The sequence below is a fragment of the Pteropus medius genome, unplaced genomic scaffold, assembly GCF_902729225.1.
Source record: "Pteropus medius unplaced genomic scaffold, Ma_sr-lr_union100, whole genome shotgun sequence".
NCBI lineage: Eukaryota > Metazoa > Chordata > Mammalia > Chiroptera > Pteropodidae > Pteropus > Pteropus medius.
Genome location: NW_024342471.1, coordinates 3,270,650 through 3,296,682, shown reverse-complemented (window position 1 = coordinate 3,296,682; position 26,033 = coordinate 3,270,650). Strand labels below are relative to the sequence as shown.

The 26,033-nt window shown below is 51.3% G+C and overlaps 3 protein-coding genes across 13 annotated transcripts in view; all 3 read right to left on the bottom strand.

Annotated features, from left to right (window-relative positions):
- Positions 1-303: 303 nt before the first annotated feature.
- ADISSP (adipose secreted signaling protein) lies at positions 304-12,497 on the bottom strand. Of its 6 annotated transcripts, none has more exons than XM_039863820.1 (6): positions 12,348-12,497; positions 5,915-6,031; positions 4,389-4,531; positions 1,916-2,054; positions 940-1,062; positions 304-710 (listed from the first exon to the last, which is right to left on the bottom strand). In XM_039863820.1, exons 2-6 carry the CDS (start codon positions 5,931-5,933, stop codon positions 598-600), a joined length of 537 nt encoding a protein of 178 aa, XP_039719754.1. In that variant the 5' UTR covers positions 5,934-6,031; positions 12,348-12,497; the 3' UTR covers positions 304-597. The 6 variants fall into 6 exon arrangements, with proteins under 6 accessions (XP_039719754.1, XP_039719756.1, XP_039719753.1 ...); XM_039863822.1 differs by having other exon boundaries at positions 12,334-12,481; XM_039863819.1 differs by having other exon boundaries at positions 12,217-12,475.
- Positions 12,498-17,563: 5,066 nt separating this feature from the next.
- Positions 17,564-24,818, bottom strand: SPEF1 (sperm flagellar 1). 6 transcript variants are annotated; one of them, XM_039863813.1, is made up of 8 exons: positions 22,420-24,818; positions 21,094-21,205; positions 20,597-20,753; positions 20,372-20,411; positions 20,169-20,229; positions 19,867-19,990; positions 19,664-19,767; positions 17,564-19,428 (listed from the first exon to the last, which is right to left on the bottom strand). In XM_039863813.1, exons 1-8 carry the CDS (start codon positions 22,526-22,528, stop codon positions 19,104-19,106), a joined length of 1,032 nt encoding a protein of 343 aa, XP_039719747.1. In that variant the 5' UTR covers positions 22,529-24,818; the 3' UTR covers positions 17,564-19,103. The 6 variants fall into 6 exon arrangements, 5 of the variants coding, with proteins under 5 accessions (XP_039719747.1, XP_039719748.1, XP_039719749.1 ...); XR_005653013.1 differs by having other exon boundaries at positions 19,256-19,428; positions 20,538-20,753; XM_039863814.1 differs by having other exon boundaries at positions 19,253-19,683; positions 20,538-20,753.
- A 195-nt stretch (positions 24,819-25,013) lies between these two features.
- CENPB (centromere protein B) overlaps positions 25,014-26,033 on the bottom strand; it is a 2,685-nt gene continuing 1,665 nt past the window's right edge. Inside the window, exon 2 of the mRNA XM_039863702.1 lies at positions 25,014-26,031. Within this exon, the coding sequence (XP_039719636.1) occupies positions 25,823-26,031 (209 nt within the window). The 3' untranslated portion in view covers positions 25,014-25,822. The remainder of the gene's footprint in view (positions 26,032-26,033) is intronic.

The window sequence follows — 26,033 nt, the reverse complement described above, 5'->3', positions numbered from 1 at the left end:
GGGCCCTAGAGAACAAAAATCCCGCTGGTCTCTGGTATCCAACTGAAAGTTTATTTCTTTAGGGATTTATCCCAACCAGTCATTAAAAACCAAGTAACACACATCTGGGGGAGTAGGGACTGGGAACTGCACCTCCCTCCTACTCACCATGGACAGCAGTGGGAGAGGGAAGGGGCATCAGAGGTGGCTAAAATGAAAGCAGCAGCAGTAGTGAGGACAATGGCATCACAGAGCCAGCCCCCTCCTCTCCCAGGCCCTGGCTAGAGATCCTATAACCTTCTTGGCAGTAGAGCTCTGGAGTCCTCCCTCTTCCCCCTCAGATAGCCTCCTTGGGGGCTCAACCCATTTCTTCTGGCAGGAGACTGAGGCACACGAAGAGGAGGAATTGGGAAGAGGAGGATGCAGGAGAGGCAGGGAGGTGGTACTAATGAAGGCAGAGGTGAGATGTAGGAGAGGCCTTGGCTTGGAAGCCCCTGGACACTCTAGCCCCACGCCCACCCTGGGGAAGGATGAGGAAGCCACACCATCACGCAGCATTTGGGGAGATGAGGTGGAGATTAAGGCTGAGGGGCCCCGAGGTGGGCTGGGGCGTGGGCCTCAGTCGAAGCCATGCCAGTCGCTGTGTTCCGAGTCGTATTCTAGCTCGGCACCCACGCACTTGACACCATCCAGGAGCATGGGTGTGCCATGGTGCCGGTCTGCAAGGCAGGCTACAAATCAGTATGTTAGGCTGGACCCCTGGTCCCACCCACTCCAAGGGGACCCCTCCCCTTTCCCTCCAGGCTCTAGTAGTGGGTGGGGAGAAAAACACCCACCAAGGAGGTGGGGAACCCCAGCCAGGGCAAGGATCCCTTTGTCAGACTGAAGGAAGGCAGAAACCCCTTTTTGGCCAAGTGGGTGCCTCCCTCCTCTAGCCAGATGTGCGCCTCATGCTCTCACCCATGACTCGTGCCTGCACCACCACACGCACACAGGTGCCAGCACCAGCTTCACAGGCTAGCAGCATCTCTTCCTTGAGGACGCCTTCCTTGTGCGCTGTGTACTCACACTTGATGCTGTAACCTGTCCGGGCAATCAGCACCTCCATGGCCTCTTACCCCTACGCCCTAGCACTCACTCGCCCTCACCCACCACCAAGACTGCCTTCCTCCTCCAAAGGAGCAAAGATGGCCAGGACCCATACCCCCAGGGCTGGGGCCTTGGAAACTTCTCATTCTTCAGTGAGCTCTACAAGCCTCTGGCCTGTGGGCCGCCCATTATGGCTCCAAGGGTCCAACTCAGGCTTCCAGGAAGGGGGCCTGCTGATTCCCCGAAAAGGCAGGCAGGAAGAGGGGGTAATGGGGAAAGGGCAGGGCAGGCCTTAAGCAGCTCAGGTGGCAAGAGGCAAATGCCTAAGGGGGTTTGCTCAGTCCACTTAAGGGCAAGGTCGTGAGGAGGTGGGGGGACATGAAACTGAAGCTGGGGTTTCAATACATGGTGAAATGGACACCCCAGCCTCTGGAGGGCATGGGAGCTGAAACTAGCAGAGTAAGAAGCAACCCCCAGCCCAAAGCCCAGGAATGGTAGGTTCTAGGTGGGAGCTAGCTGCCTAGAGTTCCCGAGGCCCCAGTTTTTCTTGAGGGACAGGAAAGAGGGAGGGCTGGAGGTCCAGAGCCAGTTCCTCAGTGGCTCTCATCATCCCACTGAGAAAACTATCAGGCGACAGGCAGACATAAGCCAGCAGTGTGAGCCCAGGGAATGATGCCTGGGGCATAGACCCGCCAGGTTGCCACACTGTAAGCATCATGTCCCCAACTGCTGAGCTGCTCATCCAGTCTAAATGGGGAGAAGGGAGCACCCCATGCTCTCACTCCCACTCACGCCCAGGCCATGCTGGAGGAGGTCAGGCATCCAGCACCCTGAACAGAGGACGCACCTTCCAGGACAGGCATGATGCTGAGGAGCTTGAGGTGCAGGCTGGGAACAGGTGCCTCTCGGATGTCCTTGCTCAGTTTGTGCACCGAGGGCAGAGTGAAGGTAATCTCATACCTGTGCAGGATCTTCAGGAAGCCAACCTGCAGCAGGAAGGGTTGGGGAAGGAGGCACCTTCACCTAACGGCCTTTCCAAAGGCCTGCCCAGGTCATGCCATCTATGACCCTGTAGGCCTCTGCATCTGCTTCTTTGGGGATCCCAGGGGTCTTAATTTCCACCACTACTCCAGCTGGTCCACACCACCAACCCAGTGGCTCCAGGCTCTTTCTGAGGACCTCACCTCCATGGCTCAGCCAGCATACTCCTCAGCATCTGTCTCACAGGCCCTATAGCTCCTTGGTGGCCCATTTTATAGACTAGGATATGGAAGCCAGGAAATGACTGGCTATAGACCTCTTGGCCACTCCTGCCATGAGTTGTACACAGCAAGGCACCAGCACTGCCTAGAAGGGGAGGCTTAAAATTCCCATGAACTGTCCCTACCACTACCAGCACTTGCCCAGGGCCAACGGCCAGTGGTGAGGGACAATGGTTCTCCAGTCACCCATGTGGAGACATAGGGCAACACAGATTGCATGGGATAGAATTAGAAACACAGACACTAGACCAATTGTGTTCATCCAGAGCTGGCCCACAGTCCTGGCACTAGCCATTGAACCCAGGCTCCTGCCTGCCCTGCTGGCCTCTGAACATGGATGCCTGCCTGCCTGCCTACTCACTGTGTCCAACGGCCCAAGCAATTTCTGTTGTTCATACACAGTGCTTGGCAACTGATGCCTTCTGGGATAGGTGCCATACTTGGAAACTCCAGTTGTGTGAAGGGTCATAAGCCAGGGTGGCTGACTAGGGTGCATGCTGTACCCACAGCTCATGTGCACACTTTCTTGCTTGTTTCAGGAGCTGGGTGGCCCTACCCCTGGGGGCCAGTTGGGATTGGCTGCACTGAGCCTTTCAATGGGATCAGGTTGATGTCGCTGCGTGATAAAGCTCAGTCCCTATGGCTCTTACACTCTGCAGGTGGAGTGCATACCTCTGAACAGAGCTTTCTGGCTGAACCTGCCAACAGTGACCCTGTGACTTTGCTGCACCACTTGCAGAATTTTCCAGGGGAAATACTCAGAGATGTGCAAAAAATACTCATCACTGCCCTATTTATAACAGCAAAAAATAGAAACAGCCGTAACACTAGGAAGAGGGAACCAACTAAATTAATGATATACATAGTAGAACACCAGGAAGTTGTAAACTCTTATGGAAAATTATTTACTGACAGAGGCAGGAGATGGTTCACAACAGAAGCAAGCAAAAAAAGTGTTACACTGTGATACCAGTTCTTTGTTTTTGGAAACAAAGCTTAAAAAAAACGCTGGAATGACACATATCAAAATACTAACCATGGTTATTTCTGGATAGTATAATTATGGGTACTTTTAAATTTCTTTTTAGTTTTCTCTTCCAATTTTTCTCTAATAGACATGAATGGATTTTGCGATGGGGAGGAAGGGAGAGGGAGCTTTCAAAGTTTTGCTTCATTCTGTTTATTCCCTTAGAGAAGTTGTCAGCTGTAGGAGAAAGGGCAAGGAATTTTGAATTGGGCAGAAATGGGAGTGAATCTGGGGCCCCCCTCAGGGTGGTCTCAATGGACCAGATGCACTGTCCCCCAACCCCAGCACTCTTGCTCAACTCTGGAACCCTAGTTTATTGTCCAACCTGAGGGCCTCACTTCCTGTCTCCCCCAATCCATACCCTCCAGAGATGTCTTCCTGCCCCTCCCAAGAGAATGCGGGATCTGACAGTGTCCCAGCAGCTGTAGAAGTCACACTGGAGGTTGTATAAAGTGTGACCAACAGGAGAGAGGGATGCTTTACCAAGCAGAAAACTCGGGAGTGAATCAGAGGTTTGGCAAAGAAGGTAAATAAAGTCACACCTTGTTATCAGCACAATAAGCCTCATGCCTGTGTGACATACATACAGTCTTCCATTTCATTCTTGCGCCAACTCTATGGGTATGAACTGTTTTTAATTTCAGAGAAGAGGAAGCTTGAGATGAACCCAGGCCTGTGGAACCCCAGCCTGACAACCACCTTCCATTGCTATTTGTTGGGGAGATGCTGATGACAACAGAGGATAACATCGGCTCCACTGGGCTCTGCTCTACTTACTGAGTACTATTCTAAAAGCACTTATCTCATTGTAATGTCACCACCTTCCACTTTACAGATGGGGAAACTAAGGCCCAGAGAGGGATAAAGATATGCTTATACAGCCAGGTTAGAAGAAATGGAACAAATAGTCCCAGGAAGCCAGACAAGGCTGAAGCGGGCGCGGGGTGTGAGGTGGGGGGGTGGTGGGGGAAAGGTGGGCGGTGAGAGGGTGGAGGAAGTAAGGCTGATGTTGGGGGTACATGTGCACATACCTTGACCAAAAAGCTGCTGTCACTCTCCTGGGTGACCATGACCACCGAGTCATGCAGCTTCTCATCAAAGTGGACATGGCTCTGGGAGCCTTCTGCATCATGGCCTGCCGCAAAGCGGATATTCCGGACTCTGGGCTTGTTGCCTAGGAAGAGAGTGGGAGAGGGTTCCAGGGTATCAGTCTTCCTCTATCCCCAGGCAACTCCCCCTTGGGCCTTTGACATCACCGAGGACCTACAGGCTGGGCTCGTTGCAAGGCTAGGCCACATCCTACTAGACACTGGGGATCATGAGGCTTGAGGCCCAATCCTCCCACAAACAAATACCCACTCTGAGAATGGGTGTTGGGAGGAGTCAGGAATTGGCTAATATGACCCCTCACTTAGAGGGAATAAAAAAGAGACAGTCCTCCAGACTCTCACCCAGCGCCACGTGGTACAGAACTCAGCACAGGCCTCGAGATCTGTGCCCAGTGATCTCCTCCACAGGACCACCCTCCCCATCTCTGCGACTTTGTCTTCTGTGCCTGAGGCCCCTGCTGCACCTCCTGATGACCTTGACCTGGTAAGGGTTGGGGGCGGGGGCAAGGACAGGAACAGGCTCTATGGGACTTGCTTGGGGGTGGGAAAAACATACGAGGGCCAAAACCCACACTGAGCCCACCCACCTAGGAAAGGTTGCAGCTGCCCTCAACATCACTGATCACTGGCAGGAAAAATGGAAGAACCCAGGGGAGCCTCCTGGAACCCTCCCAGAGACTCCCTCCCCTCCTCTGCTTAACCTTTCACAAACAAGGCCCTTAGCTGTCCCCAGCCAGGTCAGGTTCTCCAGAGCCAGGAGGCAGGGGTTGAGACAGGCAGAGTATCAGGAGCTGGGTTGAGAGCCTGGGCTGGGGGACATCCATCTTGCCAAAAGCATGACCCCAGTCCTCTCTGCCCCCATAGCCCCTAGGCCTCCTAAGAGCTCTGCTCAAAGTCCTTTTGGTGGGAGGGCCTGGGCTAGCTCTGGCCTGGGTTCTTAGACATTCAGTGGAGGCCGAGGAGAGCCAGCCTGGCACTTCCACATTCCCTGCTGAATGCCCCAGACCTAACCCTCAAATCTCACGGGACCACCCTTGCCTAAAACCCTCTATGAGCCATTCCGGACTCTGAATAAAACTCAAATTCCTTTCTACAGCCTGCTGTGGTTCTACCCATGTCGCCAATCTCAGTGCTCACCCAAGACCCTCACGCTCCCCAACCCCCCAAGTGGAACAGGAGGTTGGAATACAGGCACACAAGGGTACACACCTCCATAGAGCAGCACACCAAGGAGCCAGCAGGGGTCCCCCAGTTTCCCTGCTAGGACTTGAGTATGCCCTAGGACCTAATGTAAACACTGGTGCAATTATTGATGTAATTTGTACTCACATTCAGATACACCCACCCACACACAAACAGCCAATGCAGGCCCCACATGTGACAACACCCACCCCACCAGGGCCTGCCGGAAGACCCTGGAAACCCTGCCAGGCTAGGAAGGCACTCACCTTTGTTGGATGCAGCCATGGACACCCTCCCTGCCACAGGGTGAGACACGCAGCTCCTGCCAGACCACGCCACTCAGGCTCAGCAGCCTCCCATGCTCCAAGGACACCAGCAGGAGCCTGAAGGGTGGGGAGTGGGGAAGGTATGGGTCAGGGCCACCCATGGCCCGAGTGCAGAGATCTCCCTTTAGGAAGGACTCAAACCCTTGCTGCTCTCAGCAGCCCAAGTGGTGCCTCTAGCACAGGGGGCTTCTACCCCACACTCCTCCACCTACATCCCACATTCACCAAGAGCCCTCACCCCTGCCTGACACCCTGCTGACCCAGGGCCTGGCCAGCATGCGCTGAGCTGCAGCTTCTGGGTGCCAAAGTGCCAGCACAGGACTCATATGCCTGGCCCACCTGAGGCTGGTGGGAAGGGCGGTCTAAAAAGGAGGGGACTTCTTTGGCACTTTCCAGGAACCAATTCTGGAGCTAGTGACCCCAAAGGGCTATACCCTCCTACAGCCAGAGGCCAAATTATTAAGGTCACACACCCAGTACAGCTTGGTCCAGGTCAGAGTCAACAGTATGCTTAGAGGGAAGCAAGAATGGGCCCCACGTAAGATAACACATCTTTGGAGCTTTCCTTCCAAGTGATTGGTCAGGGCCATATACAGAACAGATACCTGTGGAGTGGGTTGCCTCCCCAGCTCAGCTCCCCAAGAGTAGGCTGCCTCAGGGCAGGGGCAGAGGGAAACATCCCCAGGAAGCCTATGTGAGCTGGTGCCCAATGGGCTGAGCTGGGACCATCTCAGCATCAAAAAGAATAATGAGTGCAACTGATGAATACAGATGGAATACATAAAATTGGAGCATTCACAGAGATTAGAAAAAAAGAAAGCAAAACAAACCCAAACCCTCATTTGTCACCACTGACGGTAGCAATGCCCTAACTCTACTCTGAAAATTGGCAATAATAGAAATAATGCAGCCTGTCTCAAGGCCTTTTCTGTAATGAAATTGCTCTGGTGGTCAAAAAGAAAGCTCTTCTTTACAGAAGAATTCTCACTATTAAATAACAAAAGAATGACCAAATGCCAAGTAATACTGCAACCCCCAAAGAAACAAATGCTGGATGGAGGCAATGAGTCAGTGGATGCTGAACCAGGAAGGAAAGGCTGACAGAAGTGGATGGTCACAGACAGATGCCCAGTGACACTGACAGATGACCTAAGGTTAAAGGGAATGACACAAGTTTGCAATGGAGGGGTGTGACATCATCCAGTCATACATGGGTCAATCGCCCCTCACAGTGGAAACTGACACACTGATTGATGCCTCCTTGATGTGAGGCAGCACCAAGTCACAGTACCACTGACAAGGGCACTGCACCTGCCCAAAGTATCTAACCTGGATCTAATCAAGCCCCTAACTCCAACTTCCAGTTTACTGAAAACACAGATGTTAGTGGAACAACTTAAATGACTTCATGAGAAAGCAATGAGACAAACCCAGATGGCAGGATATTCTGAAGGACAACTGACCTGTTTTATTTTTTTTTCCAAACCGCAGGAAGAAAAAGAAAGGGGAGGTTATTTTAGATAGGGGATGAGCAAAAAAAACAGACTGTGGGGCTGCTGCCTGTTTTTTGTAAAGTTTTATTGGAACACAACAGCACCCGTTTGTTTACATGTTATTTAAAACCGCTTTTGCACTAAAGCAAAACAAGTTTGAGTAGTTGCCAGAGACCACACAGCCTGCAAAGTCTAAAATATTTACTATCTGGCCCTTCACAGAAAAAGTTTGCCAACCCTGTTCTAGATTAACACATAATGAGACCAAGTGACTTGTCTCTATGGGACAAGTGACCTGGTTTTTTCCACTACACCCGTTGCAAAAAGAAAAATAAATGGGGTAAGGGGTTTCTAACTACCCATAAAAAATACATTTGGGAGATAACTGGGAAATGTAAATGGGACTGGATCTTAAATAACATTAAGAAATAAGAGCTGATCTTGTTTGGTGAGATGATGAAATTATATTCTGTAAAAAAGTATGTCCTATTTTTCGGACATACACACTGAAGTATTAGAGATGAGTGACCCATGAATGACCTCGGCTAGTCCAGGAAGAGAAACCACAGGATGGTGGCTCCATAGTGAGGGGCTAGGCCATTGGGGGACATGACCCCAAGGTCTCTTGGATGCTGAGCTGCCCTGGGAACTGAGCTGCCCTGGGAGCAGGACTCACCTCCCTCCCCACTCCTAGTGGGAGAAGCCCACCCAGGCCCAAGCCCTTCCTCATGGGCAGGGTGATCAGCTTGGGTGCCAGGAGCCCCCTGGTAGAAAGAGGAGTAAGGAGGTGCAGGGAAAGGCAAGGCTTGGGTCTCAAGAATGCAGAAGCAGCCAGGGCAGGAACAGCCCCAGGCCAGCATACTCCCACCGCACCCCCTAACTCTCCACCCACTTCCATTGGAGGCTAACTCTCAGGCCCCATCCAGCCCAAGGTGCACGGAGGGGAACTATGCCCCCACTCATCTCTGACCAGAGCCACTCTGGGGTCAACCGCAGAAGGGCAGCCCCTTAGCCCTGGGATGCTCGGCTTGTCCCCAGGGAGCCTGGCCTTTAAAGAGAGCCCTGCCCCCACCCCCACCCACTCCAGCCACCCTCTAAAGCTGTGGACTCAGAGCATGTGAAAAAAATGGCCAAACACAAGGGTACCAGGTACTCTTCTCGCCTTTTGAAGAGGCTGCTCCAGGCACGTGTCTGCAGCCATGGGAGAATGTCTACCCAATGTCCACAAGTTACCCCCATCTCCCAGGACACTTCCTGGAGGCCCAGGTGAAACTCTTAACCAAAGGCTAATGAGCAAAGGCTTCTGGGGACTCTTCACAAAACACCCTGATCCAGTACATGCAGGGCTCCTCCCTGTATTCCCCCAAAACCCACTGCCTGTTGCCTTCCTGCCCTCACCTAGGCCATCCCCTCTGCCCAGAAAAATCCTGTTCCCTCATCCACACCTTGGTTTCAGCCCAAGAACTTTTCTTAGGGTAGCACAACTGCACCCTACCCCTGCCCATCCCAGCACAGGCCTGAAAAATCTTTAAAGAGGATCCCCTTTCTCATTTCTGGGATCATTTGATATCTATGATCCCCACCTTACAAGAGCAATGACTGTTTTTGCCAAACCCTGTGTCCCCAGCACCCAGCCTAGCACCTGGCAGGGAGCACCTCTGTTCAGTCCATATTTGTTAAATGAATGAATGACAAAATTAAGGGGAGCCCAAGCACAGGCCTTGGCTGGGCCCCCTAGACACTCGTGAGAGTGACTCTCCTTCTCTTACCGGATGCTCTCAGGAAGAGGAAAGCCCCACCCAACCCTTAGCCAACGTCTACCGGGGAGAGCACACCCCTCCCCCATCTCAGAGTGTGGCCTCCCACTAGGCATTCTTCTAGCCTTGCCACAGGCAGCTGGTGACCTGCCTCTGCTAGCCTTGAGATGGAAAGCTCAAGGGCAGGACCTATATCTCATGCGCTGCCCAGAGCTCAGGACAGAGCAAGCAGAGGGAGAGAGAAGTGACTTCAGCGGCCCAGAGGAGGCTAGAAAAAGCAAGCTTCTTTTCTTGCAGCAGAAAGCCCCCTATCAGTCACTCTCCCCTGGAAGCCAGATTCTCATCCACGCAATTCCTCATCAGAATCAGAAGGAGAGGATGTCAAGTCTCCTGCTACAGCGGTGTCCACAGGAAACCACTAGACCCCCTCGAAACCCCAGGCTGCCTCCTGTGCCAGCCAAGTTCTGAGTGTGGCCCAAGCTGCACAGCCCTCCAGAGCCAGCAGGGACATGGTCAGGAGCCCAGTAGTCCTGGTTCAAATTCATGCTGCACAAGAAAGTTACTTCATATCTCTGTGCCTCAGTTTCCTTATCTGTGGAAAGCAGTGGCCTCTTCCTCAGAGGGTTTGGTGCAGTTGGTGCCTGAAGCTGTGACAATGCTCCCCACTCCACCCCTACCTTTGCAAAGAGCAAACTCCCAAAGGCCTGGTTTCGGAAGCAACGGCATTTTCAGGGCAGCACTAGTGGAAAGGCACTTCAGGCCAATCCTGGAACAGCCAGGAATGGCCGTCAGGGTGGGCCCCAGGGACTTCAGCCTTCTTAGAATACAGCTCAAGGGTTGAAGGGGCCTCCCTCCTCCTTCCCTTCTTCTGCCTTCCCCCTCCCCCACTCTCAGGTCAGCCAGGTCCCCAGGGATTTCCAGAGAGCAGACTAATGGGAGCTTGCTGTCCTCCACATCCAGAGAGACTCACAAGGCAGATTTGAAAAATGTACATCCAGCAAAACAGAACAAAACAAAACAAAACAAAAAACACTCTCCCCTCTTAGATGGGCTATCAACAGGTCAAGGGTGGTACCATGGACAAGTCACAGAATGAGGAAGGCCTGAAAGCTGGAACAAGGGTTGCAAGAGCTTCTCTGGCTCTCAAATTACATTCACGGATATTGGGGGAACCTTCTCTCTGGGGGACACAGAGCTGCCAGCTCAGCTTTAGAGAAAATGGCTGCTTCGGGGTTACCCTACCCAGGGCAGGGCTCAGCCAGGCCCACTGGAAATCTCTGGTATGAAGAACAGGCCCAGAGTCATGACAAGTGGACAGACAGAGATGGACAGATGGACAATTACATAAGAACCCACAGTTCTCAACCCCCTAGACTCCTGCTTGCTCAGGGTGCTAGCTGCTACTCCAGGCTGTCCTATGCTGGAGCCCAAAGCTCCAGATTGGAGGAAAGGGAAAGGGGAAGGGCAAAGACAATTTGTCCCTGGCAAGTGGAGCTCCAGGACCTGCCACCTTCTTTCCCTCTTCCCACAGCTCCCCGCCACACACACCACCTCTCTGCAGCCCCTAAATCCCAGGCATCAAAGGGGTCAGCCTCAGCTTGTCCTCTGCTTTGTGACATGTAGGCATGTCCGCAAACTCTTGGGGCCTCATTTCTCATTCATTCCTCAATCCCCATTCTCAACCTGTTCCAGGATTTAGGAACTCCACAGCTCTCCACTCTCCCCACACCCCTAGCCCTGGGCTCAGTCCTGGTTTAAGCACTCAGTCTATCAGAAGCACTGTCTAAACTTTCATTAAGGCTCAAGCTTGTAAAAAGAATGCCCACTGAGGTCACAATGTTCTGCTGACTCCAGAACCTGATATAGGACTGGACACACAAACAAGACTGGAGGTCAGGTGTGGCTGTGGCAGTTTTACATCAGCTCAGTCTGTCTGTGACTCCATTTCCTCCTCCCTCTAGCAGGCCAAAGGTACAAAGATAAGTATGTGTGTTCTGTCTCTCACAAATGGGTGAAGCAGGGGTGAATTGGGAAAGGGACCCCTCATCATATACACCCTCTTGTCTCCCCAAGAAGTGCTGCCCTCCTCTTTCCAGAATTACCTCCCCACAAAACCCCACTCCAAACTCTTAGCTAGAAGGAACTTAGACTGCTCTATCCTCCAGACCGCCTGTCCTACCCAGGCCCTGTTCTGGGCCTGTGACCTGATGGTCCCAACAAGTAGAGGCCAGGCAGGGTCCAGAGGGCGTCAGCTGCCCCTGACCTTCAGTTCCCAAGGAAGGGAAACGCCTATCCTCACTTCCCAATGCCAAAATTCAATAAGAAAGACGACCCAGTATCTTCTTTCTCAGTCCAGCAGGACCCTTGCTCACTAAAAAGTACACTGGTCCGGAACCTAAATCGAATGAATCCCTCCTGCAGCGTGACAACTGGGAGGTGCAGGCCAAGTTCCCAGACGCACCAGGGCCCCGGGTGTAGCACCCCTATCCCCTCGCGCCTCTATCCCTGTGGGTGTGGCGCCCCCGCCCCGCCTCCCCGCCATTCTCATCCTTTCCGAGAAGAGATGTAGCTAAACAACCCTCCCCATCACACCCCTCCCAGGCTATGAGGCGTTGTTGGCTCAGTCCCTCAGAGATAATCCTGTGCCCTCCCCATCCTCACCTCTGTTGACGCAGAGTCTTCAAAGCCCGCAGTCCCCGACATCACTGCCTTCCTCCCAAAGGGTGCCGAGGCACGCGAAGCCCAAAGGGGCTACTCATCCAAGGTCACACAGCGAGGCGGTAACAATAGTGGTGGAGGGCGGATGCTGACGGCCCTGACCCCATTACGCCCCCCCACAGTGTCACACGTGCCCCCGACAGTGCCCCGCGGAAAACACCCCAGCTACTACAGCTAACGGTCACCCACGTCCCCGGGGCCTGACATCTCCCTAGCTCAGATGCCAGGGAGACCTCCCGGGCTCCGCCCGGACAGCGGAGCACCACCCCCGCACCTCGCCAAGACGGATGGGGTCTCATTCACCGACTCTCTGGGACAGAGGCTCAGCAGAGAAGGGGATCTCCGCGAGCAAGGAGGAACCGGGAGGTGACGGGAGGAGGAGCAGTCTCACCGCGCGGGGCTCACCCTGGGGCCAAGCCGGGACGACCGCAGCTGCAGCGGTGGCGGTCGCAGTGGCAGCCGGGGTCTCAACACCCAACACGCGGGGAGAACCCCGCTCGGCCGCCGCCCGCTTCACGGGCACGCCCCCGTCTCCGCCCATTGGTCGACGGAGGGGGTGGGGCGAGGATGCTTCGGACCAATAAGCGGGCGCCAGAGAACCGCCAACAGGCTTTGCGCCACTGCGTCACGTGCAGAGGGCTCTGCGGTTGCGCCATGCGAGACCTGGCTTACCCTGGGCCGCGGGATTTATCGCGATGAGGGCAAGCGGCTGGACGGCGTCAGGGGCCAGCATGGGGCAGAAGGGAGAGCGGGAAAGAGAAGGGGCTCGAGTAGGCCACGCCTGCATCCCATCCTCAGCTATGGAGTTTACCCCTCCCTCCTTGGCCTCAATTTGAAAAGGGCCTCCCCTAGGCCCTGCCCCTAGGGTGAGCGGTCGTAAGGAGGGGCTCAGGGCTAGGTGAGGCACCTGAAAGTCTCTTCAGAGCCCTCATTGGCAGTCGATACACGCATCACTAGATCCTGTTCAGAATCCGCTCTGCAACCCCCGGGTTTCAGCCTCTTCCCCTACCATCCCATCCCCTTGCCTCGGAGGAAGCGCTCCAGCGCGGACCTGAAACGCGTCCTGCGGGCCAGGATAAACATCAGTACAAAGAAGGAACGTGGGGAAGGGGTTGGGAGAACCTGTGCAGGCGCCCCGGAGACTGCAGCCTCTGCTCCCGGTCTCCATGGAGGCGGTCGCTATGGCAGCAGGATGCGCCCGGCACAGCGCCGGGGAGGGGGGGTGAGGGGGAGCGTGGGCGCCAACGCTGAGCCAGAGGAGCGAGAGGCGTGGCCCTCGGGTCTTTAGAGGTTCTAGAAGTAGCCCTTCCTGCAGATCCTTGAACAACACACACACCACCACCACCACCACCCCGCCCCATTTCGTTGGCCGGGACAGTCCCTAAAGTACCCGCGGGGAACCATCCAGAGTACGCAGCTCCCTCCTTCCAACTTAACAAAGGTATGGATGAAAGGAGCGGCTGAGGGCCAGCTTCCTTTCAGGAGGATCGAGGTTGCTGCCTTTGGGGAGCCCTCAAGGCTTCTGCCCTCCGCTGGATCCGTCTCTGGTCTGCACACTGTTGGCAAATTAATTTTCCTAAGCTATTGTTTCCATCGCTTCCTCCCTTGCTCCAAAGCGCTCCATGCTCTGCTACTGTCTCCAGCAGAGCCTCACAAACTTTTAAGCAGTATTTTGGGTGATATATGCGCACTCTGGTGTTTGAGATGCTGTCCTCCAGCGCGGGCATTGGGAGATTTCCGCATTCTGATCCCAGCCTATCAGCTCCTGCCAGATGCTATCTCACTACCCAACCCCACCGTTCCATGCTCCCTACTATGCTACCCCTCCAATTGTATTCCCACGTCTATTCCATTCTTCAAGGTCTAAAGTTGTCAGTGTGCCCAAAGTAGGCTGCAGCTGTATTTTGTTTAGCCCGTATGGATTTTTAAAAATTCTAATTCTTTTTCTTCCTCCTCCTCTTCTTCCCCTCCCTCTTCCTCTTTTCCCTCTATCCCCTCTTCCTCTTCTTATTCCTCTTTTCAAATATTAGAACATCCAACAACATGGACTCACCTTCCATCCTGGCATTCCAGCCTGGCACCAAAGTCTGGCACATCAATTTGCCATAGTCCCCACCAATCCCTATTTTCTCACATTAATTTTACTTCCTTTGTCTGTGCAGACATTTGATTTCATGATACCCTCCTTATGCTACCTTCTCACCTTTTTACTCTTCTCTTATGGGCAAAACTCACCCTCCCCTTCAAGACCAGGTTAAGGCCTGCCTTTTTGTGTGTCTTTTTAGCCAACTCCTCAAAACCATCTCTGGCTCTTTCAAACAGACTAGCTGCTGACTCTGGACTGCCTGGTGCTACAGTAGTCTTCCCCCTATCTGTGATTTTGCTTTCCCTGGTTTCAGTTACCTGCCATCAACCATGGTCCCAAACTATTAAATGGAAATTTCCAGAAATAAACTATTCATAAGTTTTAAAGTGTGCACCATTTAGAGTAGCATGAAGAAATCTTGCATTGTCCTCTCCTTTTCGCTGGTTATATGAATCCACACTGTATATACTAGTCACTTAGTAGCCATCTCTGTTATCAGATTGGTTATCAGAAAGAAAGAGGCTACATGCACATTACATTTATTACAGTATATTGTTAAAATTGTTCTATTTTATTATTAGTTATTGTCAATCTGTTACTAATTTATAAATTATGCAATCACACATTATACAATCTGTGCCTGATTTATAAATTAAACTTTATCATAGCTATGTATGTGTAGGAAAAAACATAGTATATATAAGGTTCAGAAATATCCGTGGTTTCAGGCATCCACTGGGGGTCTTAGAATGTATCCCCTGTGGATAAGGGGAGATTACTGTTTATTGTATTGTATATTCTAGTACATGTCTTGGTAAACATATGGATGCATTTCTCTTGAGTTTATACTGAGAATTAAATGGAATTGCTGGAACACAGCCATGGTGGCTTTATAATGTGTCAGCTCAGCTAGGGTGAACTACATTTCCCAGAATTCTCTTCCATATATGTTTCCAATTAGGGTGAGCCACAATAGACATTTTTGCATGAGATTTGGGTGAAAGAAAAGTAGTGACTATATTGTTTTTTACACTTGCAAGCTCTAGGCAGGAGCTTTGTAGCCTATGCACTTTGTTACTGATCTGCTGGCTCATCTCACTGAGATGGGTTAGCAGCCAGGTCTGCAAATGTCTCACCTTTCCCTGTATCCTTCTTCAGCTTCTCTGACTCCTGAGCCAGATGAGAAAGGGCACCATCTCTGACAGGATACCCACATAATCAAGTTTGGAGGCAGTGGGAACTGACATGAGTTCCAATTTGTCCTCCAGGGTTCCAGCTTGTACCCATGGGTTCTGACTTGTCCTTGCTCTCCTCTATTTTATATCCATCTTTCCTTCCCAACTGCCTGAGCTGTGGACTTGAAGATCCAATATAAGATGCAAAACAACAGCCTTATGGGGCATATTTAAAAGTTACGTCAAGTCGAAGTCCTGTAACAAATCCTTTCTTCTTCTCTAATCGAACCCTAACTGATAAAATAGAATAGGCATGTGTTTAGTTTTATATGAAACTGCTAAACTGCTTTCTGAGATGGTTGTACTCAATTACACTCTCATCAACAGAGTATGAGTTGCTTCACATCCCCCTCAGTATAAAAATTAACAATTAATTTTGTAAAACCATGACATTGCTAACCAATGGGTTATCAGTCTTTAGTCTCTGCTCTGAACCATACCCTTGTGGTGGACAATTTCACAATAACAAGATTACAAATGCATGTATTCTTTGACCTACCAACACCAGTTCTAGAATTTATCATACAGATACACTTGTACATAATGCTAAATTATGAATGCATGAGGTTATTCATTATATTATTATTATTAACAAAAGATTAGAAACAAATCAAATGCCCATAAATAGAGAACTGATTAAATAAATTTGGTACAGACAATAGAATTTTATATAGCTTTAAAAGCAGAGGAAGTTTTCAGTGTACAGATATGGAAAAATCTTGTATTAATCAAGGTTCTCCAGAGAAACAAAACCAGTGGGGCATAGAGATATTTACTATAAGGAATTAGCTCACATGATCATGGAGGCTGGCAAGTTGCAAGATCTGTAGGATGAGTCAGCAAGCTGGAGACCCAGGAGAGTCAAAGATTTAGTTCCAGTTCAAAGGCTGGCAGGCTCAAGACCCAGGGAGAATTGATGTTTCAGTTAAGAGTCCAAAGGCAGGAAAAAAAATAAAGAAAAGAAAAGCTCATATCCCAGTTCAAAGGCCATCAGGCAGGAGCAATTCTCTCTTAGGGGAGAGACAGCATTTTTATTCTATTCGGGCCTGCAACTGATTGGAAGAGTCTCACTCACATCAGGGAGAACAATCCACTTTACTCAGTCTACCCATTTAAATGTTAATCTCATCCAGAATGTTTGACTAAATATCTGGGCACCCTGTGGCCCAGTCAAGTTGGCAATGACATTGACCATCGCATATCCACAAGAGAACTTGTTGAGTGGAAAATTAAGATATAGGACAGAGTCTGTTTCCCCTTTATGTTAAAAAAAAAAAAAAAGAAGGGGTAAGATAACAATAAAGGTGCATATTTGCTTATATTCATATAAAGACACTAGAAGAATACATAAAAACTAAAGAAAAATGTTACCTATTGGAGGTATGTGGGGACCAGGCAGAGTTTTCACTTTTTATGTTTTTTAAAAATTATGTGCGTTTTATCTATTCAAAACTTTAAGTAACAAAAAATTTTAAATATCTTTTTTACCTGTCATCTCCCCCTCTAGGACTGTGAACACTGGGGGAGACAAATCATGTTTTATACTTATCTTTGTGTTTCTGGCATTTAGTAGAGAGTAGACACTCAATAAACATTTGAGGAATTAATGTATGAATGAGCAAGAAATCTGATTTAGTGTGGGTCAGAAAGGGGAGAGGGGAGTGAGAAACAGAGTGGAAGAAATATGGCTGTGGCTGTCAGAAATTTAGAGAACAGTAAAGATACTTAAAGAAGAGTTATAGAATATAATGTGTGATATAATCCACCTTCATATTTATTCCCAAGAAACATTCAATAAAATTCTCCATTGCTTTTTGGGTTTGATCTTCAGGGTTTTGAGATATGATTGTGGGTTGAGACAGACTCAGGCATATCCAGAAACTAAGAATGGGGAGGGAAGGACTCAAGGAGGAGGAACCTCCAGGACCTGGCCCAGCCTCTGCTATGGAAGAGGCCAGCATACTCTTAAAGGGATGACCCCAGTCACTGACCTTGCATTCTGGGCCCATTGTGCTCTTGTCAAGCAGAACCATGCCCTACCCCGCCTCCTAGTCTCAGACCCTTCACAAACCATTCCTACCAGCTCCACAAACAGGAGTGTAGAGGTGTGGTCTATAGATAAAAGGTTCAAAGAACAGAACTATGTAATCCCAGTACAGACTACGGAGAAAGAATGGTGCTATATGGCTGGGGTCAATATGTGTGCAGGGCTGACCATTCATTTGGGGAAGGCAGAGGGCTGGCTGAAGCCAGTGTTAACCTAAAACCAGCCTAACTGCAAAAGAGGGCACAGACCAAGGTCAGGAGTAGTCATCAATTTTTATTTTTACTTTATTAGTTTAGGAATTCAGGTAAACAAAATTTGACTCCACATAATCCTTGGTTCATGACATTCTTTTCCTACTTGTCTATAAACAGTCCTTATGAAAACCTATAAACCCATCACCTGCCCTAAAAACTAAAATATTACAAATAACATTTCTTGCATCTCTGCCCTCTGCTTTCTCTCAGAAGTAATTGTTATTCTAGATTTTATCCCTCTTTGCATTTTCCTCCTTGTAGCCAGCTTCTAAAATGGTCCCCAATGAACTCTACCTCCTGATATTCACACCCATGTGTTCCTCTCCCCTTGAATGTGGGCTGGACTCACATAGAGAAGTAAGTACGACTTCTCATAAGTAGAATGACAAATACGTTGGATGTCACTTCTGTGATTACATCAGATAAGAGTGTAACTTCCATCTTGCTAGCAGATTCTGTTAACTCTATCCCTGTCTGGCTTTGAAGAAGTAAGCTGGCTACTGGAGATGGCCAAGTGGCAAGGAAGTAAGGGCAGCCACTAGCCAACAATCAGCAAAAAAACTGAAGGCTTCGGTCCAACAGCCCACAAGAAACAACTCTTTCAACAACTTCCAGGTGAACTTCCCCAGTCAAGCCTTCAGATGAGACTACTGCTCTGGCCAACACTTTGATTACAGCCTTGTGAGAAACCCTGAAGCAGAGGACCCAACTAAGCAATACCTGGACCCTGGAGCCACAGAAAATATGAGATAATAAATATGTGCTGTTTTAAGCCACTAACTTTGTGGTAATTTGTTACACATTAATAGATAATAAATACACATTCTTTTCAATTCTTGTGCTATTACAGAACATTTTGCTATGATCATTGCTATACATGTGTCCCAGACATACAGAATACAGAACTTATGTTTCCCCCAGGTACATGCTCAGTATATGCCTAGGAACAGGACTGTGAGGGCTCAGGATTTACAAATGTTCAATGTTGCTGGTAGTCCATAAATGATCAGAGTCAGGGTCATACCATGGCTATAGCATCTTGGTCAGGGTTGGGAGTCAAGCTTGTCTTCATTCCATAGAACTGGAGATCAGTCTATGGGCAAGGTTGGGAGTTGAAGGTGAGTGTGTGGTGACATTTGGGGGAAAATCTGAAGCCTGGGTTTGAACAGAGCTGGAGGACACTGTGAGGGTGGGTTTGGGGGGTCAGTCTAAGTAAGGTCAGAGTTAGAAGTCAGGTGCACAAGACCTCACTCCTGTGATATCATCAACAACCAAGCAGTAGCCATCTAGGACCCAGCTACCCACAAGGTAAGACCTACTCTGGGCCCAAAAGGCTCTTTCACTCAAGGAGCGGGGCAATACCCCGCTGCCCACAGGGATGGAAGTGGAGAGAGAAGGCAGGAAAGCGAGCACAATACCTTTTTTTATTGGGGGCAGCCCTGGTCCATATACCCCATTCTCAACAGTACCCCATGAGAAGGGAGGGTGATTGGTATAGGCACAGCCAGTGTCTTCCCCACTCCTGGCTGAACCCACTCCTCACCCCTTCCTTTCCAGCGGCTGTGCTTTCCAGCCGTGAGATGGGTCCCAGGTGAGTGCCCAGGAGAGGCAAGGGACTCCTTCAGCTGCCCGGGGCAGCTTCCCCCATGGCCCAGGACACAGAGAACTAGCCTGGATGGAGACATTGCTGTCCTCACAGCTGGGAGGGGACCTGGTTCTAGAGTTGTAAACTGAGCCAGGGGACCACCTCTCAAGGCCCAGCACAGGGAGCGCCAAGGCAGAGCCCCCGGTGTCCGGTACTGCTTTGGGGCACACGCCAGATTTCTGCACGTGGCTTCTGGGTTCTGGAAAGCGGTCCATTCTCCTGACCCGGATGGAGTGGAAGGAGGTGGCTTAGTCTCGGGGCTCCGCTGGGAGGGCTCCGGTCCCACCATGCTCACCCCCACCCCAAGGGAGGGGCGCGCTCCTGCCCCAGGAGGCTCTTTGGAGATGCTGGCTCCGCCCGCCCGTTCATCTGCCCGTCGGTGGGTAAGTCGGTCGCAGCGTCTGGGCTCTGGTGGCTACTGGGGCGTCCCCGCGCGGCCCGAGCCGCCGCTCACCGCTGCTTACGCTCCGCCTGCTGGAGCCGCCGGGAGAGGTCGTCGATGCGCACGTTTTTGAGCTGGAGCAGGTGCTCCAAGCGCCTCACCTTCATCTGCAGAACCTGGGCCGCGCCACGCAGAGGTCAAGCCCAAAAGCGGGCTGCCCTCTGTCCCCGCCTTTGCTGGCCCCAAGTCCCCGCACCTTCCCAGTACTCCCTCACCTGCACGGTCTCCTGCGAGGCCAACAGCTCCTGCTCCCTTTCAGCGATCTGGAGGACGAAGCTTGGGTCGCCGTGAGGCACCTGGTTATACCCCGGAGGCCCGAGCGCTGGCAGCCGACCTCTCCTGGGGTGGGAAGCAGTTTAGCGGAGGCCTAGACCTTCTCCTCCAACCTTTCCAGTGCCCCTCAACCAGGCTCATCCCCTCCTCCCGTGTTCCTGCCTTCCCTACCCTCCCAGGAGCATCCCAGCCCTATGTAGGAGATTGCTGAACTGGTGAGGTTAGGAACTCCCAGCTTCCTTACCTGAGCTGCCCCCTTCCCTGGGGATCTGGGGGACCTTCCCCTCCAGCCTTCTGGGACAAACCTGAGAAGAGGTAAGGAGAGGAATAACTGTTGTGGAGTCTTATTTTCCTGTCTTCCCCCAACCATGCTCCCTACCCCGCACAGAAAAGAAAGACAGGAAGAAGGCTCCTTCTGGGAAGGAAGAAAAGTAAAGGCCACTTTACCCACATCCATGTAGCCCGTGCCATCCTGTGGAGCCAGCTCCTGAAAGAAACCCGCCCCCCGGGTTGCACTGTGAGTTCTGGCTAGCCCAGCCCCAAGGAGCCCCAGGTCCCTTCCGCTGTTGCCCAGGCCAGGCTCTCTTTAGCCAGGCTCCCTTTAGCCAGTCACCCTTCTTCCACATTTGTTGCCAATATGCAGTGGGAGGAAAAGCTTGAGTGGGGTGGCACCTGTAAGGAGCCAGAGCCCTGTTTCCTGCGCCTCTGCCGCTCCTCCAGGCGCTGCCTCAGAGGAATGAGCACCAATTCAATCACTCCTGGGGCGCACTGTGCGATCTTGCGCATCACATCCTCTGGTACTGAGAAGTTCAGCTTGTTCAGCACTTTCCTGGGGAGTAGACAAAGGGATGGCAGATGGGAAATGAAGTGAGGGGGGTGAGAGAAGGAAGGGGGTGCAACAGTAGCAGTCCTGGGTACGCAACCCTGGGGGAATGGAAGGGGACCACATTTGAGCCCAGTTCTTGGGTGTCTTGAGTTTCTTTGTTGCCTCCCCAATAGAAGAGTCCCTTGATTTTGTTACCAGACAGTTCTGTCTGCGTTGTCCCTCCCCACCCTGCCACCCAGCCTGGGCTGCAGAGACCATAGGAGGTGGAAGGGCTGCATCAGCCCTTCCTGGAAGCCCAGAATAGGGGTTGGAGATCCTCTAGTGCACCCAGATATTATGCTACCTGTTCAGGTGACTCCAGTTGCTGAGCTTCTGCTGGAGAGAGTTGGCAGGGACATAATTGTGCATCTCCACCATCTTGGGGAAGTAAAACTTGATGACTTCTGCAACCAGGACTGAGGCAGTGGGAGTGAGAGCATACATAAAAGGTGGAGGGATGGGAAAGGGAGAAGGAGAAGGGAGAAGAAATGCGTGGGATGAGAGAATCAGGGGTGGCAGAGTGGTGGGACCAAGTAGAGAAGTAGAGATGAGGAAAGGGAAAGGATGATAGGGAGGGAGGGGTAATGGAGGAGAGGGGAAGGAAGTCAAAGAAGTAAGATCAGTGATTAGCCAGAGACTAAGCCTCCAGCATACCCCAGAGGGGCTGCATCCCCTCCCCATTACCTCAGGGCATATGAAAATGTGGTCTCTAATCTTGTAACAGAAAATGAGTCTCCAAGAGAGCCCTTTCGGAGCTTGGGGCCCCACCCTAGGCATTCACATGGATATACACACATACTCCAACACCAAAGTCCCAGGAGAGAGACACAGACTCACATGAGCAGACACATGTGATAAGATTCCCCCTACAGATGTGCCATAGGACAGAATGTGTAGACATACAGGACACACACATACCCTGACACATAGGTGCACATATAGCACACACACAAACATACAGAGATACACAAACACACAGAGATGCACAAACACATAGACAGACATACTTCCATTAATGGAGTTCCAAGAGACAGTCACCAACACACACACACACACACACACACAAGTAGAGTCACATATGCACCAATATACACATGTCATCAAAATCCCAGGAGACAGTCTTAGACACAGAAACACTTACACAATCACAAAGAAATGCATATGTCCACAAGACCCCCCTACACATACATAGCATAGAATATGTCAATACACATATGAACACACATACTCCAACTCCCACAAGACAAACAGCAATGAGCCTGCACACACACACACACAGAGATGCACAAATACATACTCAGATACACATCTTAGTCATTAAATCTCTAGGAGGGAGTCGCAGATTCACAAACTCAGAGAGAGAGAGATACACATAAACCCCACATGCATAAAGTATGGAACACGTAGACATAAGCCCACATTCCCACAGATGCAGATAGAACACACACACACACACGCACACACACACACTTCTACAATTGAAGTGCTAGGAGATAGTCTGAATGCCTCCCAACAACACACTCCAGAAGTACACAAGCATAAAGAGACATGTATGCACACAGACCCCAACGCACGTACATACAAAACAGAACGTGTGGACACACAGGCGCACACACACTGGAGCACATACCTCCGTCACTGAAGTCCCGGGAGAGATTTCGCTTCGGCCGGGACAGAGGGATGTTGTCTACCCACAGGTACAGCTGGTGCAGCGCCTCCTCGTCCACGTTGCCGGCCATTGGTGCCCTCGGCAAAGCCAGGCAGTTCCAGCCGAGCAGAGTCCAGCCCCAGCCTTACTACCTCTCCAGCGCCTCCGCCCTCGCCACTGCCGGCACCGAAATCCGCTTCTCTCTAACTCCAAGACTCCCTGCCCAGCTGGGAGCGGACATATTGTTTTCTGAAACCATGGCAACCATCCATGGCTGAGGAGCAGAGGCTTCTGGGAGTTGTAGTTTTCCCCCTGCTACCTCCTCTTAGGCTCCAGATTTGAAAAGGTGATTATATGTGACTTTGTCTACCCTGCCTCCCAAGAAATCACCTCTGCATCCATGCCGTCTGCTGACCACCCATTGGCCCACTCTGGAACCTGACAAAGCCAAACAAGTCCCAGAATACCTGCACCAGCATCCCCAGGGCTGGGATCCTCCTTCTGGATCCTTTAGTGATCAGTCCCGAGTAAAAGCAGCATCCCAATGTTTGTCAGATTTATCTGGTTGTCCATTGTTAATTATCTGCTGCTTCCCATCTGTATTGTATGATAGGCTGTGTGACAGTGCCTCCTTTCTGCGTCCCTCCTTAAAGTTCATAGGACCATCACCACTCCCTGCTTCCCAGCAGTGTCCTGGTGGGGCATTTAATATGTAACCCAGACTCCCAGAGAGAACACCAGAGCTCAAGGCCAGTACATTGGACAGATCATTTAACTCCTTAACCCTATTACCTACTTTGTGAAATGGGATCGTCCTCACCTATTTGTCTCAACAAGGTAATGGGGAGAATGAAAAGGGTATTTCTAGACCTGTATTTTTATGGGGACTGCCGGAATGGGCGTTTGTTATAGGGATAAGAGCTGCAAGAGCTCCTGTAGATACTTCCACATCCCTCGTCTTCCTCCAAAGAGCTATTCTTCCATGAGTCAGAAATTGATTTCCGTCAACAACCAGTTCTATTTCGAAAGAGGACAACCTTTAGGAGAGTTAGGAAGATAGGTCCTTCCTTAGTGAAGGGGCACAAAGTAGCAGTAAAGGGCCACTTTTAGGGTCAGCCTGGGGAGAAAGCTTGCTTCTACCAGATTAGCAGGGTGGCTTTGGGCACATTACTGGACCTCCCTGTGCCTGTTTTCTGATGGTTTTACCTACTTCATAAGGACTTTGTTAGCATCTAAAGCGCTTAGTACAACACCTGGAAGGTGGCAAAGAGCCCTATTAACATCAATGCTATCAATAATGAGATGACCTCAGTTCTAGCAAAAGAGGTGTTCTTGTAGGCAGGAGACAAATGAAAGGGATTTACCTTGTTGGTATTTGAGGTCAGGGAGTTAGATTGCCAGGGGCATCTGGGGAGGTTCTTGCTCTTACCTTACTCTAGAGCAGGCCAGCAGTTAGGCTGGGCTTCCTCATGACTTTCTGAGGGTGGGGCTGATGGTAAGGGGAATTTTAACTACTTGTTGCTGTCACTTACAAAGTCTTCAAGGCCTAGAAGGGCCAGATGTGTTGAAAGCCAAGTGTGAAAGTCACTTCGCCTACTTGTTTTAAAGTCATACATAGTGACCTTGTCTTTCTAGAAGGGACCATGCTCAGGGCAGGAGACAAAGATAACCTGAATATCCATACCCCCTTAACATTCCAGGGTGGGGAGAGGAAGAACTGCAAAAAGGTTGGGGGGAGGGAACCACAGGGGTGATGTGCCAGCCCTAGTGAGGTGGGAAAACCGGTTTGGGGCCCAGAGCTGCCAGTCCTATTCAAGTTCAGGCCCTCCCCTAGCTGGAACTGCTGGGGCCTGAGGGCCTCAATGCTGGAGGGCCAGGGAGGCAGGGGCTGGCCCTTGAAGGAGAAAGGGGATAGGATCAGAGAGAGCCTGTCTTCTCCTTTGGATTAGGGGGCCCCCTGGAGGGCACCGCACAGGGAGCTGCCAATTCATCTTCAGCCTTTTGGTGGGCAATCTGTGCCCAGCCAATATCACCTTTCTGCCATTGCCCTTAAGGATAGTCACCAGGCTTGGAGGTGCCAATCACCAAAGAGTCTACAGGGCTCCCTCTTAAGGCACTAAATATGCCCTGTATGCCCTCCAAACTCCAACCTGGACCACAGGAGCTGCTCCAACACTCTTCTTTCTACCTTCTGGCCCCATTCCAGCAAGGGCCTTCTTTAATGAGCCTTGATATGCCTAGTTCCCAGGCGCCTATAGTTTAATTTGTCCCAACAGGAACTATTGGCTTCCTCCCTCCTGTCCTAGCCAACTGACCCCAAGCTTCTAACCCCAAAGCAGTGCACGGCCCAGCTTCCTCAAACTCATGCCCAGGCAGGTAGGTGCATGAAGACCCCCACCTCCCGAAGCCTAACTAACACTTAGATATGGAGGTGGCCCCTCATTCTAGTCAGGGCCTAGGCTGTGGCCAACCTCTCAACACTTGCTTCCATGTCCCACCAGAGCAAGGACCAAAGGGAACCAGAGAAGAATGTGTCCCCAAGAGAGACGCAAGCCCAGACCATGAAGGATGCACCCTTGGCTGTTAAAATGTTCACCCCCACAAAAGGGGGGTGGACAGATTTATTGAATTCAAACTGGGAAAGGAGCGGCCCCAGGCCCCCCACCCAGGATAAAACCCTGCCAGAGAGGGAGGAGAGGCATGGGGCCTGCAGCTGCCCACAAAGGAAACGCCCATTATAACTCCCCTGGAGGGCCTCTTGGGAACCTCCAATCTGGAAAGAAAACCAAGGGCCAAAGTAATATGGACTGGGCCAGAGAAAGGGATCAGGGAGGTGGGAAAGCAGGCAGAGGCAGGCTCAGGAGCCTGTGGTGAGTTAGACTGTGCTTCTCAAGGCAGCCTGGGGGTGGGGATGGGGGCTGCCAGCCTCGTGGGGGCTTAGGCTGGACCTTCCTCTGAAGCCCTTCCCAGAATGGCTTTGGGGTCCCCCCCACCAAAGACCTGGTGTGGACGGCAGAGGGGAGAGGCACTCTCCGGCCAGGAGCTTCCAGGGCCCACCCCTGGCCGCTACTATGGCCTAGTCCACTGATGGCATGGTGTGGTAGCACCGGACAGCTCCCCACCCTCCCATCTGGTCCCCCAAGCCCAGGGACAAATGGGGAGGAAAGAGGACTCTGAGAAAGAGGCAATAAGCAGGCAGTGAGGCTGACCCCAGCCCCAGGCCCTACCAAGGTGACTGGGCCTGTCACAGGGCCCGGGGAACATCATTAAAGAATCTGGGGCTCCCCACTCTGACTCCATACACAGCGGCTGCCCACCCAAAGAGTCCTTTGCCCTGGGTTAGTGCTGCCACATCCGGGTCAAGGGCATGGCTAGGCCTATTGGCTCAGCTTTGATGTCCAAGACCCCGAACTCCTGCCTGCCTGGCATGGTTCTTCCTGGTCACATGGACCAGATCATGTTCCAAGTGAAGGATGTGGCTCTGCACGCGGTCATCAATGGGGAAGGAGGTCAGGTACCTCTTGACCATAGCAAAGTAAGCCATGGCTTCCCCAAAGCTGGGTACGGGCACCTCGTCGCCATCCTCATCATCATCT